The sequence below is a fragment of the Mastomys coucha genome, unplaced genomic scaffold, assembly GCF_008632895.1.
Source record: "Mastomys coucha isolate ucsf_1 unplaced genomic scaffold, UCSF_Mcou_1 pScaffold16, whole genome shotgun sequence".
NCBI lineage: Eukaryota > Metazoa > Chordata > Mammalia > Rodentia > Muridae > Mastomys > Mastomys coucha.
The window spans coordinates 39,546,384-39,564,183 of record NW_022196898.1 but is presented as its reverse complement, the minus strand read 5'-3'; the positions used below and the strand labels follow the sequence as shown (position 1 = coordinate 39,564,183).

The window sequence follows — 17,800 nt, the reverse complement described above, 5'->3', positions numbered from 1 at the left end:
GTGGTAAGCCTCCTTCCTCCAGTGGAAAGGAGTATAAAGGAACAAGACTCAGCCCCAAAGCCCAGTGTGTCCCATCAGAAAAAACAAAGTAAGCCAAGACATTTTGATGACATTTCTTTATTGGGAGTTGAGGAGGCCCCGACCCCAGCGGTCCCAATTGTGTGCACTTGGCTGAGCTTCCAAGATAAGAGCAGAGAAGTTATTCCCTCCCAGGAAGAGAAGCAGCAAAGGCTATGGTGCCATCCCTCACTACCTAGACATCCCTCGGAAAGCCTCTAAAGCTCATGGGTAGCTGGGATTAGCACGTCAAGGACTTGGCAGGTCTAGATTGGAAGGGGTACCACAGAGAGAGTGGGAAGGGTGTGGCCACACACCCAGGACCACCTTGGGGACAAAGATGGAGCACTGGAGCAGACCCTGCCCTTCTGGGATAGCTAGCATACGCTTTTGGATCAGAGGCTACTGGGGACAAGGAGGCTCAGGGGGGCACTCTTTGAAGTACTCGTGGCAGTAGAGACAGAGGCTGGCAAGTGAGCGCACGTACTCCCCGAAGTCCACCTCACAGTCCTTGTTGGTATCCAGAACACTCATGAATTTGTTGTAGTCACACTCCCGGAACTCACTCTGTGGAAGGGATGAGAAGGGAGGCTCAGGAAACCAGGATAGGGATCCAAAGCAGTTTCCCACACCACCTCCCTCCGATGGTTAGGCTGCCCCCATTCCAAACCAAAACCCTCACAGGGCCAACCTCACCCTACCCATTGGATCAGACACCCCCTTCAGTCCCCCTCCCCAGCCCTGGTCTCAGCTCATTTGCTGAGCGCCTACTCCTCTCTGTGGAGATCCTGCTATGAGTTAGGCATTGTCCACAGGATGGTGACCGCCAACCTATTTACATTCTATTTTACGAAGGCTCATGAGGCCGAGTCAGCTCACTTCCTTATATGCCCCCCTCCCCACCATCTAGCTTCTCCATGTGGCTGCCCTACTGCTGGTGCTTGGCCCTAGGTCACTCTTTGCAGAGTCCAAGTGGGAAGAGGCATGAGGTGCTCACCGGGGTCCAGGTGGGCAGCTCCTTCTGCAACAGCTCCTTGAGCTCCGACTGGCAGATCTTGTATTTATCCCCACCGCGCCCTGCATACTCCTGGAAGGTGAGTATGATGGCAGCTATTGCCTGCTCCAGGGGCCGGGACATCCTCGCTGTCACAAAATAAGGGTATGATTCACAAGGAGATCCAGGCTACGATGCCTCTCTTCCTCAGTGTTTCCCAGGAACTAAGTCTAAACCTGTCAGTCTCCACCACACTCAAGCGCCCTTGCCTCTGAGCAGCCCTCCTTGACTACACACACACACACACACACACACACACACACATCAATTCCCCTTCCCCGTTGTGCTTGTTGTGATTTTTCTAGACACAGTTTTTTTTCAGTTCCCTGACATCACCATAAACTCCTCAGGATCAGAATATCCACCACCTTCACCCCGCACTGGGAGCCTCCCTCAGTGAGACTCTTGACTCCCTCCCACCCTTTCTCATCACAACACCTGAGAAATCTCAGGCTCCTATTGGGCACCATTCCCCATGATGCTGCCCCTGGTCCTAGAAAGCCTCTGCCCCTTGGAGACCTGGAGCCCCATCCTGTAAGAGCTTGCACAGGAAGCTCTACCCAGGGCTTCTTTGTCCAGATCCTGGTGAGGCTAATGCCGGAGGCAATGGCGAGGCCTGATAGGACCCCTCCACCTCACTATGCCTCCTGCCCTGAACTCAAAGAAGCTGCAGTTGGGGACCCTCATTCTCTTGTACACTCTGAATCCCTGGGTGAACTGTTTCTTTCTGGGTCTCAGTTGTCTTATCTGTAAAGTGGGATAATCTAGCCTCATGGGCCTAAGTCAGAAACATGGACCAGAGTCCACCAGTTCATAGATCTACTTGACTATGACCTACCCTCATCCTTTAGCCATCCTCCCCTCCCCTGGGGGACCTCAGGAGGCTTTGAGAAGAGTCCCCCATTACAATGGAAGGGAAACACTTCCTAGAATCCCTTCCCTCACCCCACATCTACTGTCCCCTTCCATTGCTCATGCAGCCTGGGCAAACCCTGGGCTGGCAGCAAGGCAATGGAGTTGTTTCCATGTGAGTCCAATGACTCATTCCTGACACCCTCGGGGGACTGGAGTCCTGCAACAACACAGGGCAGCCAGAGCCAAGACTCCTCCTGGTGAGTTCCCTCTACTGGGAGCAAATGGCCAGCAAGATTGTAGCTGGCAAGGAAGTAGGGGAATGGGGCTGAAGTGGCACGCAGTACTGGGGACTAATTCTCTGACAGCCCGGCATTGGAGCAAGGATCCACGTTCCCAGTAGAGGAAAGTGCCGTGATCCTTGGAGAGGAAGGCATGGTGATCCCAGGAGCTCTGCTCCTCAGAGCCCTTCTGATTCCTCCCAGCCTGCCTGGCGCCATTCAGTTGCTATTTCAGAAGCACAGGGATTGATGGCTCACTCACAGGAATCCTCTCTTCTCCTGCAGCCCTGTCCTGTCCCAACTTGTCCCCAGGAATGAAGCAAAGAGTCAAGGAGCAGAAGCAAGGCGCTCACTAAGGGCTGCCCCAGAAGCATGGCTAACCACTGTCCCCACATCAGTACAAGATGGTGGCTGGGCATACTCCCCACAACAAACTTCCTTACAGCTCCTCAGTGTACGAGGGAACCTCTGAGTCCCCGCCGCCTGCTAACAACGCCTTTCTGCTCCCATATCTAGACCTTGTATGCAGAAACAGGCTACCTGTTGAGGGCTTTCTGAACTGCCCCTACCCAGAGCCCAAGGCAGTTCCCAGGCAATCATACTTACCACTGCTGCTGCCGCTTCAGTTGTAGGAGCCTACCAACTGGGTGTCCCTATTTGTAGCCTCTCAAGAGATGAAGGGAGCAATTATAAGGGCCCAAGTAGGTCAACGCTGAGGCTGCCCTCAGGGTCCCCTGCCTCCTTCCCTCAGTAGCCTCTATTACAGGCCCACCGCCCACCTAGCAACGCACACATCAAAGCCCCAGTCAGAGTCTCAGGCACCGCTCCCCCACTCCTTCCCCCTCTGCCCTTCTCCAAAGCTGGGAACTGTAACAGCTCCCTGCTTGCTTGAACCTTCCAGCCACACACATCCCTCTCCTGAGCTCTTTATTGTGAAGAGACCAAGAATACAAAATGGGAACACACCTCGGACTCTCTTAGGGTGTACCTCCAGAGAGTATCTTTGCAGGGAAGGCCCTAAGAGCATCTGGCTAAGGCCCCTATTTACAGGTGAGAAGTCTGAGGCCATGGGACACCCTCTCTGCCCAGCCTCAAGATCACCGAGTGCTGGGTGGCCTTTGGCTGGGAATCGTCTATTTCACTGAAAGAAATCGTTATGAGGTATTTTTGAAGCCTAGAAAGAAGGATGTTCCTCCTAGGGAGCCACCAGCTGTCAGGGCTTGAACAGCCCTGCCTCTCTGCTCCAAGTGATAATGGATGAACTTGGGCCACAGATTCATGAAAGAGCTGGCGTGTCCCCAAAGCTCCCGAGCTCACAAGGTTCCACTGCTCTGTTCTGCGCTGGAGCGACTTTTCAGGCAGTCCTGGGGCAGAGCACTCATTTTAGCTTAAGCATATTACCCCTTGGGGTTCCAGCATCAAGTCTCTACTTGTCTCCTCTGTGAGCCCTGGGCTTCAGCTCTCGTGTCTTTTTCTCAAAAATCATCAAACCCGAATTTGAGCTTGGGCATGGCCGGAGCCCTCAGGATGTCTGCCCTGCTCAGCTTCACAGACTTTGCCAGCACTTAAGGTTTTCTTTAAACAAGTTTTTATTTGTTTGGTTTGTGCTGTTGTTGTTTGAAAGATTTGATTTGATTTTGAAAGACTGTAATTTATTTTCCCTTATGTGTATGTCCGTGAGTGTTGTCCGTATCGGTGCAGGTGCTCACAAAGACCACAGGCACTGAGTCCCCACAGAGCCGGGGTTACAGGTAGTTGTTAGCCCCCTAATGTGAGCACTGGGAACCAAATCTGGGTCCTCTGCAAGAACAGCAAGTACTCTTAACCTCTGGACCATCTCTCCAACCACAGTGGAACCTGTTTTGTTTGTTGAGACAGACTCTCTCTACATAGCCCTGGCTATCCTGGAACTCACTATGTAGACCAGGCTGACCTTAAACTCACAGAGATCTACCTGCCTCTGCCTCCCAAGTGCTGGGATCAAAGGTGTGCGCCACCACCATGTCTGGTATGGGGTTTTTCTTAATACCTTGTTGTTCTTTGATGTTTGAATTAGCTCGTTTTAACTCTGCCTGGCATTTCTAGCCATTGTTTGTTTTCCCCTGCCGTTCTTAGCTGGCATAGCGGGAGACCACCACTGACCAGATATGGAAATCCCCCTCCTTCTGCTTCTCTGTTCTCTCCTATCTCTAAGTCTCCCTGTTCCACAAGAAAGAAAACCCAAAACCCAGAATACAGGAAGGAGAAGAGAAAGCTGGCTTCCTGGCCAGTGAGAAAAGGCAGTCTGGGACCCTTGACCTCACCCTGGGCCCAGTACCCAGTTTTGTCTGGGGCACAATCTCCTCTTAGAGCTTGCCAGGCTGTGAGTAAGGGGAATGGGCAATGGAGGCAGAAGGAAAGAAGAGGTTTGATTAACTCTGTTTTATTGGCAAGGAGTTATGAGCAGTCTGAGACACAGGACAGAGATGGTCACACGGCCTCAGAAGGAGGGGCCAGAGTGGACCAACAATTGATTTGCTTCTAGGTTAATGACTTAGTCTCATCTGTGTTAAGCCTCTGCTACTAGCTACCTTAAGCATGTCATCTCTGCTCTTGCAACCTGATTTTCCTCATTGATGGAAATAAAAATAGTAACCGTCTCATAAGGCTGTTATGGAGTTTGAGTTAGCACAAGCAAGGCTCGTGGAATGAACATTGCTTAAATATAGTGAGGGCTGGATAAATGTTAACTCTGAGAGGTAATGACTTGCCCAAAATCATAGAGCCAGTGAGCGGCAGGCTCACTATTCACTATTTATACAAGTAATTAGAGGCACAGATACTAGGCATCGGGGGTAAAGCATAAACAAAACAGACACAGTCCCTCTCAAGGGAAATGACAATCTAGTGGGAGAAACAGACAATAACAAACGAATGTTTAATAGGCTGGAAGAGCCCAGCAGCCTGGCTCCCGAGCCCACTTTCTTATCCAACAGCCCTTCACGTTTGTGGGCACAGCCACAGCCCCTGAGAACACAGCTTCTCTGTCCACCGAGAGAAAGCTGGGAGAGGCCTAGAGACAGGTCTTGGTGGAGACATAGCGTTGGAGGATGCACATGGAAAGAATGCTTAATTGGGCCTTCACTCAGAACTCCACCCCACCTCAGCACCTGACTTCAACATGTCTGCACTTTACCTTGTTAGAGATTTAATTTCCTATCTCGAAGATTCCTACCCTAATAATCCCAAGTATTGCCTTAGATGGTGGAACATGTCTTTTATCCCAGCACTTGAAAGGATGAGGCAAGCAGATCTTGGTGAGTTCAAGTCCAGCCTAGTCTACATGGCAAGTTTCAGGCCAGTAAGAGCTATGTAGTAAGATCTTCTTTTAAAAAAATTGTTTTCAAGTACATTTTGTTACTAGCTATTGTGGCAATGTAAGTGCTCTAGACTCTGAGTTCAGCTCATTACAGTTCCCTGGACTGCTAAGGGGAGGAGGCTAGAGCCAGTCCTTCCTCACCAGGCCATCTTTCTGCCTCCATAAAGTTGAGAGAGATGACTCTAAACTCTCTCCCCTTGTACCACCACCCCTCTCCCTCCAAAACAAAAACAAAACAAAAACTTCTTAAAGTTCTTAAAGTGTCTTGGAATCTTCCTCCCCTATTGAAGTTTCCAGACTCTGCCCTGAACCCTTTTTCTGCAGTGGCCCCAATACACAGCAGTGGACCCCAGTTCCAAGGCCTGGACTAGAGCTATTTTCCATCCTTCTTGCTCTTTCCTGTCCACATGCTCCATCCCCACCCTTAGGCTGAGTCTAGGACCATGGCTTCTCACCTTGCATAACTCCCTGAGGACAGGAGAGCTGACCGTTGAAAAATGTGCTGTTGCTGGAGACTGAGAAGTTTTGCCTCAAAAGGATCAGCAAGAGGGTGTGCAAAGGGTGAACACAGATGCTAGCCGATCTGGCAGGACTTCTTACAAGCTAAAGCTCCAACTCTCCTCACTATCGCCACTGTTGCCTAAGAACTCTGGAAAACACATCACCCTTCTAAAGGGCAGTGTCTGCTCTTGCACCTCAGGGGGGAAAATAAGATAGGGTGTCCCAAGAATCTTGATATGCTATTTACTTCTGGCAAAAGGTCTTGAGCCCTATGTCCAGAGTAACCACCCATATCCAATAGCCTCATGAGGCTAAATGAACTTAACCAAAACAATAGACATCCTCTCTGATCTTCTGAGCCATGTATGGAGGACATTTGGGAAGGGGTATCTGATTACTGGGACTAGTGAGAAAGCTAGAGCCAGAGCTGAAGCTACAGGTTGGAACTGGGAGGTGGAGAGAGAATCTAAACCAAGAGCCTGCAGAGGCTAGACCTTTCACTTGCTTTGACAACCAAGCTGTGTCCATGGCACAGATGAGAACAGAGAGTTGGTGGAGAGATGAAGTGACCCACAGGGAGCTGTAGGGTACCAGTTCATTCCACTGTCTCAGAACCCGTGACTGAGTGTCATGTGGGTTATGAGAACCGAACTCAGTTCCCCTGCACAAACTGTACATGCTCTTAAGTGTGGTGCCATTTAATTCTCGCTTTGCTGGCTCCTAGTTGACTTTGAACATCGGTAGCTATGGAGGTGATGAGCTGGGCAGGTCTCGTGCTAGTGCAACTGACATCTCTGATGTTTGGTTTAAAATGATAGAAGCCACACAGAGTACTTTTCAAGGACTTACTTGAAAGCCACTTTACTGACCTTCCGGCCCACAGGAGTGTCTAATGGATAGCTAAAACACGATGAGGTTGAGCTTGGCACTCCATGCCTGTCCTCTTAGAACAAGGAAAAGTGAGCCGAGGTGATTGCTGAATGTTTGAGCACAACCTAGGTTTTGTAGCAATACCTTGGGGATCTTAGCAATAGCTAAGGGTAAAAATGCTAAGGACTTCCACCATTTGTGCTTGTCTCCTTTGCTACCTTAACCTTTAGGTCAGATTCTGCTAAACTCTGCACAGAGGCACATTAGTCATTTAATAAATGTTTGCCTGGAACTCCTAGGACAAGGCCAGCTTACCCTAACCTCTGTCCTCCCACTTCAAGGCTAAAGACACCAAGATAAGAGTAACTCAGATAGTTTCAAGATTCCCAGTCACATTACCACCTTGTGACAGCACTCATACCAACCACATTTCTCAACGTCCTATTCCAGATCACAGAAAAGGCATAGTCCATCCCTAGTCTGGGGAGGAGCCATACAATAAAATGCTGATACGACAGGAGGTGAGGTTACTGTGGTTCTCATCCCAGCAGCAATTCCAGAAAACTAGGGGAGATCTGGCCACAGATCCTTGACAAACAGAGTGATGTCCAGACCCTCCTCTACCTCAACATAGAGAATAGAGAAGCTCCTTAGTCAGGAGTCTAATGTCAGTTAGTCTGACAAATACCAAAGGGAATGAATAGACACTTTGGAACTTCTCCAACTGGGGAAAACCTCAGAGGCAGCCATGTAAGCCTGGACCCACTAGCCCAACTCACTGTCCAAATCCAAAACTGAGAAGCCCCACACCTATGGAGCACCAAAAGAAATCAGAGGTCACTGAGCCAACCACCTGCAAGGGGGTCTCATCTCCCTGTGATTCATGATGATGGGCCAGGTACATCTGAACCCTGCTCAGCCAGGTCCCCTCCAGGTCACACAAAGACCAGAGTTCTGGAGATGGTTTCAGAAAGAGGAACAAGGCCCAGCCCACCATCCCAGTGTCCTAAAGGGATTGGGGGAGGGGTTCTCATAGAAGCCCTGACGCTATCCCTTACTTTATGTCTCCCAGTCTCTGTTTTCTCATCTGCAAAGTGCAGATTTAGAAGGGATTAAATGGCTGGTGCTTTAGCGTCTCAAGCACCTGGTCAGAAGCAGGACTCACAAATGGCTAAAGCTGCCTCTCTCAGCTTTCTCATCAGTAAAAAGGTTAATGATAGCCCCTTTGGGGTTACCATGAAGCTAAAATGACAGTGTGCTGACAGAAGCTTTGAAAACTTCCCCAAGAATGTTAATTACTGGCATCATGATTCCCTGACCTATACTTACCAGGTCCCTCTCCAACAGAGTGTTAAGAAGGTGGGCTTCTCTCTTTTTATTACCATGAAAAGAAACTGCTAGGCAATAGTGGCGCATGCCTTTAATCCCAGCACTTGGGAGGCAGAGGCAGGTAGATTTCTGAGTTCGAGGCCAGCCTGGTCTACAGAGTGAGTTCCAGGACAGCCAGGGCTACACAGAGAAACCCTGTCTCAAAAAAAAGAAAAGAAAAGAAAAGAAAAGAAAGGAAAGGAAAAGAAAAGAAACTATTTTCCCAGAGGCCTGCCTGGCCTTATCTCCCAACCCTATACATGCAATGAAGACAGAACACTGAGAGCAAGTGGCTGTCACTTGGCTTCTCAGTGGCTCCTACCTCCTCTGCAGAGCTCTGATCTACTCTACAGATGACCCAGACACACATCAGAGTTTCTTGGGAGGAAAGGATCCCCACATAGTTTGGGCTTCTCAGAGCATGGCTCCTAGCTTCTGACAGGTCTTAGAGCGAGTACTACAAGAAGTTAAACTGGAAACTGAAACATTCTTAAGATGTATTTCAGAATTCCCAGGGTATCATTTCTGCTATATTTTATTGATATCACCAATCATTAAGGTTGGCTCAGAATCAGAAGGAACCTGCATAAAAGAGTTGTCTTCTAATCTCCACAAGTACACCTTAGCATATGCTCATGCTCGAGCATGCTTGTGAGCGAATAGACACACACACACACACACACACACACACACACACACTCTTGGAGTTGGGTCCAGGTCACATCTGAAATCCAGCATTCTTTTATTGTTTTGATCTTTAAACCTACAGCACACCATCCGCTACACTATGTTCATTGATCAGGAGATCACACATGGCTGCTACACTTACTGTCCATGCTCTAGGTAGAAGACAGAGTAAAGACAAGACATGAAAAGCTTTTTCCTTAAGAGCATTTGTCTTATTGATATGGCAGTAGTGACTTCTCCATGCAGGGTTTTACCTGTATCTTTGGGAGCTTAGCTATTTTAGCTACTATGTAATATGTAATATGGCTACTTTAGCTGGGTATGTTGACAACTTGGGGAAAAGTTTGGTTTGTGTGTTTTGTTTTGTTTTTTTAAATAAAAGAGTAGATGATGATGATAATAATAAAAGACAGTGCTTTTCTGATTATTTTCTTTTTTCCCCAGGAAACTCTGATGTGTGGGGGTGTCATTTGTAGAGTACATCAGACAGAGCTCTTCAGAGGAGGAAGGAAACACTGAGAGGCCATCTGTCTTCATTGCACATATAGGGATGGGAAACGAGGCCAAGGCAGGTCTTCCAGGACATAGGGTCTCTTTTCATAGCGATAAAAAGAGAGAAACCCACAATCTTGACACCCTGTTGGAGGGAGATCCAGTAAGCTGATTATCTTAGCTAGAATTTCTATTGCTGCAATGGACCACCATGACCAAAAAGAAAGTTGAGGAGGAAAGAGTTTATTGGGATTACACTTCCACACCATAGTCCATCACTGAAGAAAGCCAGGTCAGGAACTCAAACAGGACAGGATCCTGGAGGCAGGAATTGATGAAGAGGCCATGGAGGGGTACTACTTACTGGCTTGTTTCACATAGCCTGTTCAGCCAGCTTCTTATAAAACCTAGCACCACCAGCCCAGAAGTGGCCCCACCCACAATGAGCTAGGCCCTCCCCCATCAATCACTGATTAAGAAAATGCCCTGCAGGCCTGCCCCACAGCCTGATCTTACAGAGGTGTTTTCTCAATCAAGGCTCCTTCCTCTCTGATGACTGCAGCTTGTATCAAGACGGCATAACTCTAACCAGCATACTGACGGTTCCATCTGAACTCCGGGCAAACAACCAGCACCAATTGCAAAGTATGCTGAGAGAGCAAGCACCCTGAGTAACTGTAGCCCCAACTTCCATCTACAACTGCCTGAGACACCCCAAGTGAGACCTTCCCAAACTATTTCCAACCTACCCCCAGAACCATGAGAGACATGAATGTATGTTTCCAGCCGCCATATCTTGGAGTGGTTCGTTATACAGCAACAGGCAGCTAGTAGGGCATCTATAAGTCACTGAACCAAACTTGAACTGTCCACCATGAAGTCTAACCGCATGGACATTCAAATGCTAGTTTAGTTAAGGCACTGCAGGCCAATCCTCGATTAACTTCTGTATGCTGTGTAATTGGTAGAAAAGCCAATAGCTATAAAAATTAATCAAGAATAATAACTTAAAAGATGAAATTGGATGGGAGTAAGAAAGAGTGAAATATAGGGCTTAGAGTCTATAAGATGGAAAGCTGGTGGCCCTTGTCAGGGTATAGCAAGTCACGTGTTCAAAATGTCACCCGATATGCTTTAGAATTCAGAATATGTGGCAATTTAGGTTACAATCTTAGGGGAAAAAAATGGTAGAAACCATAAGGATTTTTGGCTTGAGCTGGCTCCTAAGAGGTTTTGTCAGAGATTGACAAGGAGGGAGTAAACTCAAAATGGGGCTAGCCCACTTGAAAGCAGACAGGAAAAAGGTTTTCTAAAAACAAGGACAGTACCTAGGGCCTGTGATCTGCCAATGAATCCTAAGGAAACTGCAGGGCAGGTGAGGGCAACAACCCCTCCCCACCCCCACACCCCCACACCCCACCTCTGAATGGCTCTCAGGATCACTCACAGGCTCTCTTTACAGACTTGAGTGTCAAGGTTTGTGCTATGTTCTGGGATTGTATCCTCCCTTCTCTGTAAAGTTGGAATGGGGGGGTAGGTAAAATGATTGTAGTTGTAGGTAGTTTTTTGCCTTTTTGTGTGTGCTGTCCCTGCTCCTGCCCCTGCCCCTGCTCCTGCCCGTGCAACTGCCACTGTCCCTGCCTCCTCAGTGCTGGGATAAAGGTTGCACCATCATGCCACCAACCTTCCTTTGTTTTGTTTTGTTTTGAGACAGGGTTCTCTGTGTAACAGCCCTGGCTGTCCTAGAGTTTGCTTTGTATACCACGTTGGCCTCGAACTCACCTGCTTCTGCCACCCTAGGGCTGGGATTAAAAGTCTGCACTGCCACACCCAGCTCCCAATCTTCCATTTTAAAATACCTTTCTTAACAAAATAAAACGTGCCGGGCAATGGTGGCACATACCTTTAATCCCAGCACTTGGGAGGTAGACGCAGGCAGATTTCTGAGTTCGAGGCCAGCCTGGTCTTCAGAGTGAGTTCCAGGACAGCCAAGGCTATACAGAGAAACCCTGTCTTGAAAAACCAAAAAAATAAATAAATAAATAAATAAATAAATAAATAAATAAATAATAAATAAAACGTTACCAGCCTACCTCAATTCGCAAACTTTCATTTGTGTGAAATCCCAAAGAGTAGAACCTTTGGCCTCAGGAAAGTCGGGGTACAGAAGGTGTTAGAAACCAGGGATCCCTCTGTTCCCAGGCCTCTGACTGATTCAGTCAAGGTACAAGGCATCACTGAGCCGTTACTACTCTCCACAGGCAAACTAACAAAAGTTTATTTAGTACAAACTTTAAAAAGATAGAGAGCTGTATCAACCAGGAGATCCATGACAGAGAGTGGAGCGCTCTGCTTCAGGACTGGTCTGGGGACCCAGGGGAGGAAGTCATTAATTAAAGAAGATAGCTCAGTCCACCAGAACCAGAGCATACTCCCGGAAGTCCACCTGCTGGTCACTGTTCTTATCGAGGTCATCCATTACCTTCTTCACCTTCTCATCATCTCCGCTACCCTGAAGGTGACTGGCACAGGAGTTATCACCAAGCCGGGCCCTACCCAACCCACCTCCAGTACCTTCCCTAACATCAGCATCCAGCTTTCAGTCCCAAAGTGGGCAGCCAGGTTCACCATGGGCAGGAAACCCTTGTGCGGTACCGAGAAAGGCCAGTAAGAAAGGACAGATAGACTTATGATGTAAGTGTCTCCAGGATGGCTACTGGAGTGGGGGGTCCTGGGTACTCCTCAGAGTTTGAAGAAACTAATCTTAGCTAGGCCCCAGCTTCATCTTCATAATGAGAAAATCAGAGCTTCACTGCCCTCCCCACCATCAGCAGGATGAATTCAAAAAAAAGACAAACTTTTTAGTACCAGCCAAAACAATGAGAAAGAAGGAACCCAAAATGAAGAAAAGAAAGGCAAGTCCTGCCTCATACATTAAGTTCTGAGACCTAACTAACTCCACCATTACTCATTAATCTGTTTAGGGCAGGAGACAAATTGAGAGGTAACAGCGCCTCTCTGACAAATGCCCTAGGGTGCATATCTTGGCTAGAATCCATTCTCTCTAGATACGTTCTTGGCTTGGCATATAAATGTGTACAACAAAAGGAGAAATTAGTGCCCACTAACAATGTTCTCGTGTGACCCACGGCCAGCTGCTGCCTTTCTCTGAGTTTGGGACCATTCAACTAGCCGATTACAGGATTAGACAGATAGACTCTGGAGCCTCCAATAGTAAATGTGCTCAAGAATGCTGAAGGGAACAACCATTAATATCCCGTTCACACGTAGACCTAACTGGCACCCCGGGGACTGTGAAGTGGAAGCTGATGGGGAATCCTCAACCCCACCCTAGCCCTGGCACCAGCAGGCACCCTGAGAATGAAAGCAGAAACAGACTTGCCCCATCCCCGGCTCTCTTCCTGGCCTGCCCCACTACCCCCATATAGCTCGGCAGCTCCTTAGGCAAGAGCTCCTTAATCTCCCCTGTGTTGAGTTTGAGCCTCTCATCCCCCCTTGACTGGTGAACTTGTAGAAGGTGTAGACCATCACATCCACAGCCTGTTGCAGGTCACTAGACATCTTGGATCTAGAGACACAAAAGAAGACCACCAGGGCACTTGGGGCCTCAAGTCCAGCCTACAGGGCCTGCTTCTGCTTCACCAAGCCCCTCCAGGCATGGCAAGTCACTGCCTGCCTGCATTCTGCCCTGGAAGTATAGCTGTCTAACGACGAGGGTCCACACTTCCACTTTACACTGTACTCGGATGTTAAACTTTCCTGTGCTGTGAGAGTCACCTAGAGCAGAACCTGTGTCCTAAGGACGTATCTCTGAAGGTAGATCTCCCTGCTTGAGTGTCTAATGGGAGATGAGGAAGGGGAGGAGGAAGGGAGGGGTTGCAGGGTGTCTAGAGTCTCAATTTGACTCCTAGCTGTGCCAGGAATGCAGAACACAGATGTGCCCATGGGCTCCCAGAATCGCCTGGCAATAACCATGAGAACATCCCAGGAGCCCAAAGCTCCATGAAAGGGATCAAACCTTTCACAAACTCTAGTCTACTGAGGTCAGAGTCTGCCATCTAAAGGGAGGCTCCCTTAAGCAGGGATGTTTCCTTCTTCATACCAGAGACTCTCACAGAGTGACAGACGTGCCTCCTGCCAGGATGAGCCCTGTTTGCACAACGCTGGTTCTTTGTAGTTAGGGCATAGGCAGGATGTAAGTGACTCAACATCCTCTCCAACAGGAAGGATCCTTCTGAAGTTAGAACTAAAGAAACTAAATGATCAGTGTCTTGAGATCAGGCTAGAAGCTGCAGAGATAAAAGGTCAGAGGCCAGCTCTTTCAAATTCCTCTAAGAATATTGAGTGGGTTTCAGAGTAAGGCCAGAGGAGCCAGTGGTGGAGGCAGGAAAAGCCTCCAGCCTGCCCTGCCAGCCCTACTCTGCCAGTCCCACTCTCATCTACTTAGAAAAGCACAGGAAGTAGCCTTGGGCATGGCTCTGCCACGACATACAGGACTAGGGACCCAGGCAGAACTGTCTCTCTGCCTTCTTAGTCCTAAAAGAATCTGAGACTTTACAAAAGCAAAAACAACTCAGTATTGATTGTTCGTGACTTGTCATTGAAAAACCCAGTGTGTGTGACCTTGACCTCATGACTTTACGACCTCAGTCTCCTGAGTGTGGGATTGCAGACAGGCTCCATTGCATCTGCCTCAAATTGGGGATTCCTATAAAAGCACCGCTCACATGTCCATGACCTATTCCTAGGCCTAACCCCCCGCCCCTCCAAAAAAAAAGGTTCCCTAAATGGTCATGTTTAAACTGAGAGACACAGAGACCTCAGATGCAGAGACCGGAGAACAGGCAACAAAGCCCTAAGCCCTCAGAGGAGAATGTGCGAAAGGCCCTTCCATATGAATCTTCCCTGAGAGGATCCCTTCAAGTGAGAGATCCCACCGGCAAGTCAGAGAAAAGCTACAAGGACCAGGGTCGAGACGGGACAAAGATAGAAACAGGACGGTGGTACCCACCAGGTCAGGTAGCAGAGAGACCTAGGAAGAAGTAAAGTGGTCAAGATACCATCCCAGGGTAGGGATTTATATGGAGGTCCAACTGACCTCCAATGTGTCATTTTGGGGAAACCGAACTTGTCCTAACCTGTTCTCGGTAAAACCTGTCCTCCTCCCACCCCAAATGTCCCCTCCCAGATAGCACTGGTCTCAGCACCAGCTGGAGGAACCTCCAGGCCCACCCAAGGGCATACCTGAGCTCATCTAGGTCCCAGAAAGAAAACAGAGGTGTGGTAGGGGAGGGGAGTGTACTGGCTAGTTGTGTGTGTCAACTTGACACAAACTAAAGTTATCACAGAGAAAGGATCCTCGAGGAAGTGCCTCCATGAGATCCAGCTGTAAGGCGTTTTCTCAATTAGTGATCAAGGGGGAAAGGCCCATTGTGGGTAGTGCCATCCCCGGGCTGATAGTCCTAGGTTCTATAAGAAAGCAAGCTGAGCAAGCCAGGGGAAGCAAGCTAGTCAGCAGCATACCTCCATGGCCTCTGCATCAGCTCCTGCCTCGAAGTTCCTGCCCTGTGTGAGTTCCTGTCCTGACTTCCTTTGGTGATGAACAGTAATGTAGACATGTAAACTGTTCTGTGCAGGAATACAAACTCTGACTAAGATAGGGAGCCTGGACAGGGATGAGAGGAGACAGTTCTTGTTCTGGGGCCTGGACACTCATTCCAAGCCTTGTTCTCATGTTATGCCTGTGAGTCACAGCTCCTTCCAGTGTCAGAGAATGCAGTGACACAAAGTGGTGAGAACTTCACAGTCTGTGCGTGCGTGCGTTCGTGCGTGCGCGTGTGTGTATGTGTGTGTGTGTGTGTGTGTGTGTGTGTGTGTGTGTGTGTGTGTGAAAGAGAGACAGAAAGAGACCTGGCCACCCTTAGAAAACTGGGATCCAAAAGTACAGCTAGGGGACATCCAGAAAAGGATGGCAGGAAGTTAGAGAAATCTTTTCGTATTGTTTTGTTTTGTTGTAAATGCCTGGCACCAGAACACCTCTTAAAGAGGTAGCGAGGTGCCTGGGTCTGGTTAAAACTACTTCAAAAGCAGCAATGGAGATTGCTCTGCAGCAGACACAGTTACAGTGAGCAATAGTCTGTGTGTAGAATGCAAGAGAGTGCCAAAGAGGAGTAAAGGGAGACATGAACATCCTCTTCTTCATTTTACATAGAAGTGAGTGGGTAGGAAAGACTGCCCTACCCAGAGCTGAAAACAGGGACCCGGACCCAGCCATGCCATCCCTCAGGCCCTCACCAGTCCCCAGAGTGTCTTCTCCATGGCGAAAAACAAACACCGTGTCCTTCAGCTGGGCCCAAGGGAGGGGTCTTCAAGGTGGAGCGGACCTTAAGACTTTAGACTCCACACTGCCCCCTTCTGCTTCTTACCCCATCCCCAGTTGGACACCACCCTTCCTGTGGACCCAGCTCTCTTCCCCCTCCAGACACCAAGCAGCTTCTCTCAGCTCCCCCAGGGCGGGGTGACTCACCCATGGTTCCAAGCCCAGATACTCAGGTGGTGACTCAGCGGCACACCCTGCTCCCCAGGGCCAGAGTAGCAACCGGAAACCCCAACCCACAAGCAGCAGAGTGGAGCCCCTCACCAGGCAGCACCTGGGGAGATCGCGGTATTGATACAGCTGAATCAGACCCCCACTTCTTTGCCTAGGGCTCACTATGGCAACCAGCCTGCACAGCACACAACAAGTGGGTCTTGGGTTCTCCAGTGACCTCTTCTAAACTTTTGCAAAGCCACTCAGTGTCCCCCTCCTCCCTGGGGCCTGTGAGCTCCTCATATTCACAACCTACTTTAGGTTGAACTCAGCAGAAACCTCTCCTCCCTGAGGAAGGGCCCATGGAGAACAAAGCACGGGTGCTCACAGTGACTCCCTCCACTTCATTTAGCACCGGCAGGTTCCTCTCAGAAACTACAGGTGTCTCTTCCATAAGGTGCACTGTGAAATTACTCCATACTCAAATACCCACTGCTTTCCAACCTCCTTCCCATCCCCCACCGTCTGAACAAGGGTACAAGCACACACACGGTGCAACCAAGGCCCTTGGCTTCACTGATCATCCTGGTGAGAATGTGCCCACACCCCCACATGGTGTCTCCTTCTGCCGAGATCCCATCTCTGCTTTGAAGGCCACATGAAAGGCCTTCTCTAACCCGACTAGCGTCAGTTTCTACCTGTCCTGGCACATACGAAGCACTCCTTGTGCCCTCCCTGCTGTCTTAGCGTCTTCCAATTTAGGCAGATTCACTCCCTACTTGCTTTCTCTTGCCCTCCCTGCCTCATAGTGAGCTCACTGATGAATACTGAGTCTTGTTCATCTCTGCATGAGCACAGGATCTCACCCACGCTAGGTGCCTACCAGCCAGCATCCATGACTGCTGACTGGCAGTAGGGGTCACTGGGGCCAGTGGGTAGGTAGGAGCCAGGGGCTCTCTTTTCTCACTGCCTGAAAGCACACCACTAGTAAAGAATAACTTCTCTTCTGAGTCCCAGGAGTGGCAATGAGACAGGGTTGGAAAACAGAGAGCCTTAGAGAGCTAAAACACCCCTGAGAAGTGGCCACAGGAAACTTCCTGCCACGGGGACCCAGAAAAGGAGCAAAGTTCCCAGAGGGCAAGGATGGAGATTAGAGACTGACAAAGAGACTCAGCCTCACATTCCATCCACCCACTCCCAAGCTGAGTGCTACAAGTTTTCATTTACAGCAGTGATTGGCTCCGTTTTGCCTATCCAGCTTCTGCCCCCTGGTGGTTGAGACATATCATTGCAATTTTGTTATTTGCTCTTCCCTCCTGTCCACTAGCTAGCTGTTCCCAAGCCCCAGCCATGATTCACCAAGGAGGAGGCAGCGGTGACTCATCTCCAAAGAGCCTTCCCACACCCATACCTGCTTCACACAGAAGGGGTTTCCTGGACAGTCCCTGCTGAGAAGCCTAGGTGGACTGGGAACCTGCTTCAACACCTAGTCTAGGATAGGGAAAACAGGAGATAAGCGTCAGAAATGAGAGCCTGAACACTGCCCAGATCGGCTCACTCTCCCCTCGTCAGGGGTAGAGGAAAGAGGAGTGGTCTCACTATCAGCACCCCAGATGTAAATCTGTGTGCTGTCCCTGACTCGCCCTGCGATGTTGGCAACGTGGTACCACACCTCGGAGCCTACACCACCTTTTTGCCACAAGGATCACTTTTAGTATCCCCTGTACCCT

The 17,800-nt window shown here is 49.3% G+C and overlaps 1 protein-coding gene across 2 annotated transcripts; it reads right to left on the bottom strand.

The window, feature by feature from the left end:
• Positions 1-101: 101 nt before the first annotated feature.
• On the bottom strand, positions 102-15,886 carry S100a3 (S100 calcium binding protein A3). 2 transcript variants are annotated; one of them, XM_031376065.1, is made up of 3 exons: positions 15,836-15,886; positions 1,055-1,200; positions 102-624 (listed from the first exon to the last, which is right to left on the bottom strand). In XM_031376065.1, exons 2-3 carry the CDS (start codon positions 1,193-1,195, stop codon positions 460-462), a joined length of 306 nt encoding a protein of 101 aa, XP_031231925.1. In that variant the 5' UTR covers positions 1,196-1,200; positions 15,836-15,886; the 3' UTR covers positions 102-459. The 2 variants fall into 2 exon arrangements, with proteins under 2 accessions (XP_031231925.1, XP_031231924.1); XM_031376064.1 differs by lacking the exon at positions 15,836-15,886 and adding an exon at positions 2,851-2,950.
• Between the last annotated feature and the right edge of the window lie 1,914 nt (positions 15,887-17,800).